This window comes from Dipodomys ordii, unplaced genomic scaffold (assembly GCF_000151885.1).
Source record: "Dipodomys ordii isolate 6190 unplaced genomic scaffold, Dord_2.0 Scaffold2, whole genome shotgun sequence".
NCBI lineage: Eukaryota > Metazoa > Chordata > Mammalia > Rodentia > Heteromyidae > Dipodomys > Dipodomys ordii.
This window is the reverse complement of record NW_012267218.1, coordinates 477,228-483,485: the sequence shown is the minus strand read 5'-3', so window position 1 is coordinate 483,485 and position 6,258 is coordinate 477,228. Positions and strand designations below refer to the sequence as shown.

The window sequence follows — 6,258 nt, the reverse complement described above, 5'->3', positions numbered from 1 at the left end:
CCGCCCCGCCCCTCCCAGCCCCTCAGGGGAGCATGCCCCGTCCACCTCTAGTGAGATGTACCCAGCACCTTCCTGGGGTTTCTTTCTCTAAACTCCACCCAATCCCCCTGGGGGGACCCCTAGAGAGCTTTTCAGGGCTGAGCCACTTCAGGATTTCCTAAGGCCACTTGGCTGTTTAGGAGTAGGGTGACAGGCACCCGGACTCCCCTCCCCCTTCCCAAAAAGGGTCCCGTGTCGGTGTAAGACCCTAAGACTCAGTGAAACCAAGAGCGGAAGGTCTGGGTGGCTCCCAGGGGCCGAGACCAGAAGGCCGCCCGCCCCAGGACCACACAGGACAGGCCCACCTTCTCACGACTGCCCCAACTCCAAAGAAAGGAACAGCACCCGAAGAACAGGAAGGCCAGAGCGTGTAAGTTCTTAAGTCAAATATACAGAGTATTCATTTAATATGTACACATTTACAGAAATGCACTTTCACGAGGAGGCGGCCGGCGGCCGGGCCGCAGCCCGGCGCCCGCGGCAAACGCGGCCAGCTGCGGGGGTGAAGGCACTTGTCACAAGCTTCAATACTGCCGTTCCAGGAGGGGAAACCGAGCAGTCAGGAAGGGCACTTCTGAAGCACAGTTGGGAGATCTCTGGAGAGTTCTGGGCAGGAGGAACAAGGACGGCAGGTTGGAGGGATGGGAGCAGGCAGTCCAGGTCTGCCTGCCAGCCTCAGGCCATGCGGGTGACCTCCAGCCCCACTGATAACCACAGGCGCCACCAACAGCCACGGGCCATACCAACAACCAAGGCCACACTGAGGGCCACATCAACCACCACCTCAGGTCCCACTGACAAACACGGGTCCCACCACAGCCATGGGTCCCACCGACTGCCTCAGGCTACGCTTGTCGACCACAGGTCCCACTGAGATCCACAGGCAACACCGGCCACCACAGGCCACACTTGTCAGCCACAGGTCCCACTGAGATCCACAGGCCACACCGGCCACCACAGGCCACGCTTATTGGCCACAGGTCCCACTGAGATCCACAGGCCCCACTGAGATCCACAGGCCACACTGGCCACCACAGGCCACGCTTGTCAGCCACAGGTCCCACTGAGATCCACAGGTCACCACAGGCCACGCTTATCGGCCACAGGTCCCACTGAGATCCACAGGCCATACATAGCCACAGGTCTCGTCGGCTCTTTGGCCTGGAGCCACAGAGAAACCCAGGTGAGGAATAAGAATGAAGATTCTGTAAACAGCACAACCTCTGGTAACAAACGTTACACGATCTGGTGAGAACACAGACTCGCTTCACCCGCCTGCCACATCACGTGTAACACACAGAAACTTTACAAAAATAGCAACAATCCTAGAATACTCCATTGTTTTCTGCCTGACAGTTATTGAATAACTTATACAAGGTTAAAGAAATGTAGAAAATAAACATTTGTTTTTTGTTTTTGGTGGGGTTTTTTTTTTACACAAAATAAAGAAACTATGCACACGGCCTCAGCCTCCTACGGTCCGGCGGGTGTGGGCTGGCAAGGGCTCCCGGGTCCCCGACCAGCAGGCAGCTGCGCTCCTACTCCTTGCCGGTATACTGCACATCCTTGGTGCTCCTGACTGCGCGGTTGTCCACTTTGGGCCCCGAGGCCACCCAACGGGCTGACCGCCCCGAAGGGCAGCTGGGGTCTTTGGTGAATTTACGTGAGAGGAACTTCTCTGCCTCCGGGGAGTCCTCCTCTTCGCGGCCCAGCTCCTCATCCTCGTCCTCCCCGCTGCCCCCGTGGGCCCCTGGTCCGGGCAGCACCTCACCCGCCCTGCGTGGCGGTGGTGTGAAGTTCTTGCACTGGAAGAGCACATCCTTGTGCGCACCGCTGGGGCCACTGCCTCCCGGCCGCTCAATGGGGTTGCGGATGGGGTTGAGCGGGGCCCACTGGTTGTTGGTGCCTTCATCCCGCGGCAGCCGGCTCCTCTCCCGTTCTTTCCTGCGCTTTCGCGTCCACCACACACAGATGACCACACAGGTCAGCCAAAGCACACTGAACACACTGCACAACATGGGCACCAGCAGGCCTGGGGCGGAAGGTAAAGCAGTGAGCGCAGCAGAGCCGAGGCCCGCGGAGCACCGAACGCCAGCCCGGGGCCCCAGCCTGGCACTTCGTTTGGTCTCTGGCTGGTGGAGAGGCTCTTGGGACAGGGGCCCGGCCTCCTCTCCCATGGGATAGGGGTGGGGACAGCGGGTGCCCTTCCGCTCTGAGCCAGGTCTACGGGCCAATGCCCGCCAGACTGGGGGTCTGGGACACCTCTTGTCCCTGCTCACCTGTGGACGAGCCATCCATGACCACTGTCTCCACCTTGACCTCAGTGACGGCCAGCAGCAGTGAGCTGTTCCCCCGCTGGGTGATGGCGGCCACGATGGCATGGGCTGCGCTCTGAATCAGACTGCTGTCGGGCAGGTCCCTCGCAGGGCTGAAGGACTGTGCCAGAGGGTGGAGCTATGGGCACGGCTCAGGGGCGCCCGGACAGCACCCAGAGCCCGCCTCCAGGCGCCGAGGCCATAGCTGCTGTCCAAGCTCAGAGCCAGAGCTTGCCCGGGGAGCCCTGCACAGGGTGCCCGCCCCCCTGCCCTCCCCACCGAGCCCGTGTCTGTGCGGCGATGCCAGGTCTTTTCAGATAACACAGATCCCAAACTCCAAGGGCTGTGCAACCAACACAGCCTCCTCCTCCTTCCCTGAGACCCTGGGCCACTCCTGGACCCTGTCTTATGCCCCTTCCGCCTCTCTCTCTCCTGTTCTGCCCTCACCACCATGTGCCACAAGGCTGCTGGAGCTGCCCCGGCAACGCCACGGGCTGCCAGCCCAGGGTGGCCCATTCAGGGTGCCCCAGGACCCCGACAGAAGGCCCAGACATCCACAGCTTCAGATACCAGCTCCAGAGGGGCTGCGGCCTCCAGCCCAGCCCCAAGTCTCAGCTGTCACTCCCCAGGCCGCGTCCCCAGAGCTACGAGCAACTGCTCAGCACGGCCCATGGCTTCTGCTCAGCGATGCCTGGGCCCGGGCCTGCCGACACCTCTGCCCACCGTGCCTTCCGCACTGCACAGCTGATCACTGCCTCACCCAGGCTCCCTGTCAGCCCCAGTGGGTCTGGGCCACGGCTCCTGAGTCAGGGGCCCAGCCCACCTCCTCTGTCCACAAAGAACCTGGTCTGTGGCCCAGGCAGTGCTGGTAGCACTTCCACCATGGTCTCAGACGTCCTGATGCTCCTCCCTCACGTGCCCTCCGACCTCTGCTACAGCCTTGGTTCCCACAGATCTACCCCTACCTCCCGCTGCTAATGCCTCCTCTCCCACGGGCAGTTAGCATCACAGCCCCCTAGGTGCCCAGGGTCCCCTGGGACAGACCTCTGCCACTCACCACAGCCACCTCCACAGCACTGGCTCCCGAGGAGGTCTGGTCACAGAGCAGCAGCAGCAGGCGGTCTCGGGCCACGGCTCTCGTGGCTGGCAGAGAGCGGATTCCAGAGCAGATGGAACCCACGGTGGTGCCCTGGAGAAGAGAGCCGCAGGTGAGGGGGGCCCTCAGCAGGGACCTGAGGACACTCGTCTGCCCGCTGCCCTGGGGGGCAGCGCCGGCCAACAGCTCTGCTTGTCCTGTCTCACAGTGAGGCAGCTCTGTGGAGGGGTGGACACAGTGAGGACAGGGTGGACGTGAAGGCCGATTCCAAATATCCAGAGGCTGTGGCCAGAACATCCAGCATGCTCCGAGCTGCGGGATACAACCCAGAAAGCGAGTGGCTGTGGGCCACCCAGTGTCCAGGCCCCTGGACACGCGTGCAGCTAGGGATGTCCCCAGCTGGACAAATGGGCAACCCAGCTTGGGCCTGCTCAGTCTCCCAGGCTCGGAGCCTGTGGGAATCCCGTGAGCGGCTGTGCACAGTCCCAGCCACCCCGCCAAGGGAGCATGAGCCACGGCCGGGCAGCCGCTCAAGGAACAGACAGCGTCCGGGCACGCCGGGCTGCGGAAGCACAGGCCACAGCCCGGCAGCCGCTCACCTGGGGCACTTGGTCTCGGTTGAAGCGCAGTGTGAGGCGTGCACAGTTGTTGTCCAGGTGCCCGGAGCGTGGCAGGCAGAGGGTGCTGGGTGGCAGAGGCTCCTCGGCCCGGCATTCCCCCCAGGCCTCACAGGGGGGCTGCAGGCACTGGCCCTGGGACTTCTCCTGACACTGCTGTCCTGGTGGGCACTGGGCACTCAGGGCGTCAGGCTGGCTGGACAGTAGACACGGCTTCCACCCACACCATACCTGGATTCACGGGCATACGGTAACAAGGACGGCAGGCAGCACACAGAGGGAAAAGACAGGATTGGGTCAGTAAGTCCCACCGCACTGTCCCGGACAGGCTGAACAGCACACCAGAAAGACTTCTTGCCAGTTCAGGCAGAGCTGGGTAGGCCTCGGGCCGAACCTCAGTGCCTCAAATGCAGAAGGGGGACGGGATGCGGTTTGGCCCAGGCCGCTCCCTGCTCTCTGCGTGTCTCCAAGGACAGCCTCAACCCACCCACTCGAGCCCCAGCCCGGGCACGCAGGGCGGGGCGCGGGGCACGAGGCGGGGCGGGGAGGGGTGCGGGGCAGGGGAGGCAGGGCTGACAAGAGGCCCTGTGGCTCCACCTTGCTGCAATCCCGATGGCCGTCATGGCAGCGGCAGCTATTGCAGTCTTCCACCCAGGAGCTTCCGTGCAGGAGGGGCACGCCCCGGGACCAGCAGGACCTCCCGAACTCCACCACTGCCGCGAGAGGAGGGAGGGTCAGCTGAGCGTCCAGGTCTGGCCCACCCGGCCCCGCTAAGCCACGGCCTGGCGTGGCTGTGGCTGGCCTACCATCCTGGCACCGGGAGCCGGTGCGGCCCGGAGGGCAGCTGCAGCGGTACCCGTTGATCTCGTCCACACAGGTGGCCCCGTAGGCGCAGGGCGAGGACTGGCACTCATCCATGTCTGCAGGGAAGGCAGTGCTCAGGGCGGGACAGCCAACACCCTCGCACAGGGCCCAGGGAAGGGCTGGGGCAGGAGGGAGCAGGGACACGCCGCAGGCCGGCGGGGACCCCGGGACCCAGGCCCCCCAGTCCTGCAGGGCTGTGGAGGCCGGATGCCCGCGTCTGTATCAACCCATGCTGCCGCAGCGGTGGCAGCCGTCAGCGGGGCACAGTGCCTTGTCCTGCCTTTGCCCTGCGTGGATGGGACTCTGGGACCCCAGGGCGGCCCCACTGCCGGGCGGACACCCAAGAGCCTGGTGTGGCCTGTAATCGGACAGCTACCACCCGCAGCCCCGCTGGCTCTGCTCAGCTGTGCTAGAGCATGCAGGACACAGAGAAGCGGGAGGGGCCGTGGCCACCGTGTCCACAGATGTGGACATCCGTAGCTCGGCTCACGGGAAGAGCACTGGCCGGGGCCCAGGCTGCTCACTGATGCGGCAGTCGGGACCGGCAAAGCCGGGCGCACACTCGCAGCGGAACCAGTTAACGCCGTCCACGCAGATGCCGCCGTTGTAGCTGCAGGGAAGGTGGGCATCAGAGACCGCAGGCCGTGGGGCCAGCCCCCACCCTGGCCCCCAGGGACGCCACTCACCAAGGAAGTGGGTTGCAGTCGTTGGTGTCTGGATTTAAGAGAGAGAAGAGGGACAGCTGCTGTTTTACCACCCACCGCCCAGTGCCCCCCACAGGCCAGGCTTGCGGATGAACAGACCCCACACTGTGCTCACTGGCCCCACTGGGCTGGGGGGGGGAGGGTCCTGGGAAGGCTCAGGCTCCCTGGCAGGGTGACACAGGGGCCAAGAGGGGCCACAGGCTATGGGGCAAGTAGGCAGCAGGGAGACATGGAGCTGCTACCCGGGGAAGGGAGGCCAAGGGACACGGAGAGAGCAGGGTGGGGGGAGGCGCAGCTCCCCGGGGCTGGGGAGCTTCGGGGAGGAGGCCCCGCCCAAGACGCCTCCTCTGGCCCCCGCTCACTGTGAGTGCAGGTGCGGCCCTCCCAACCGTCCCGGCAGATGCAGGAGAAGGAGTCGCCGCTGCCCACACAGGTGCCGCCATTCTCACAGGGGTTGGGCAGGCAGCTGCTGTTCTTGGCTGTGAGAAGAAGGGGCAAAGGAGTCGCTGTGGCCACCGGGCAGACTCGCCCCGACAGCAGGGCAGGCGGGGTGTGGAGCGGGGTGGGCTGGCCAGGGGGCATGGAGCGTGGAGCGGGGTGGGCTGGCCGGGGGGCGTGGAGCG

General features: G+C 64.5%; 2 protein-coding genes across 2 annotated transcripts in view; both read right to left on the bottom strand.

Annotated features, from left to right (window-relative positions):
• The window catches only part of LOC105983012 (protein jagged-2-like), a 21,230-nt gene extending 20,061 nt beyond the window's left edge, over positions 1 to 1,169 (bottom strand). The window contains exons 1-2 of the mRNA XM_013012744.1: positions 889 to 1,169; positions 473 to 533 (exon numbers count right to left, since the gene is read on the bottom strand). Of these exons, the coding sequence (XP_012868198.1) occupies positions 473 to 533; positions 889 to 1,169 (342 nt within the window). The remainder of the gene's footprint in view (positions 1 to 472; positions 534 to 888) is intronic.
• Positions 521 to 6,258, bottom strand: part of Jag2 (jagged 2) — a 27,003-nt gene continuing 21,265 nt past the window's right edge. Inside the window, exons 15-24 of the mRNA XM_013012730.1 lie at positions 5,998 to 6,202; positions 5,618 to 5,645; positions 5,456 to 5,541; positions 4,874 to 4,987; positions 4,665 to 4,780; positions 4,050 to 4,298; positions 3,412 to 3,543; positions 2,319 to 2,475; positions 1,124 to 2,071; positions 521 to 822 (exon numbers count right to left, since the gene is read on the bottom strand). Coding sequence (XP_012868184.1) covers positions 1,578 to 2,071; positions 2,319 to 2,475; positions 3,412 to 3,543; positions 4,050 to 4,298; positions 4,665 to 4,780; positions 4,874 to 4,987; positions 5,456 to 5,541; positions 5,618 to 5,645; positions 5,998 to 6,202 — 1,581 coding nt within the window. The 3' untranslated portion in view covers positions 521 to 822; positions 1,124 to 1,577. The remainder of the gene's footprint in view (positions 823 to 1,123; positions 2,072 to 2,318; positions 2,476 to 3,411; positions 3,544 to 4,049; positions 4,299 to 4,664; positions 4,781 to 4,873; positions 4,988 to 5,455; positions 5,542 to 5,617; positions 5,646 to 5,997; positions 6,203 to 6,258) is intronic.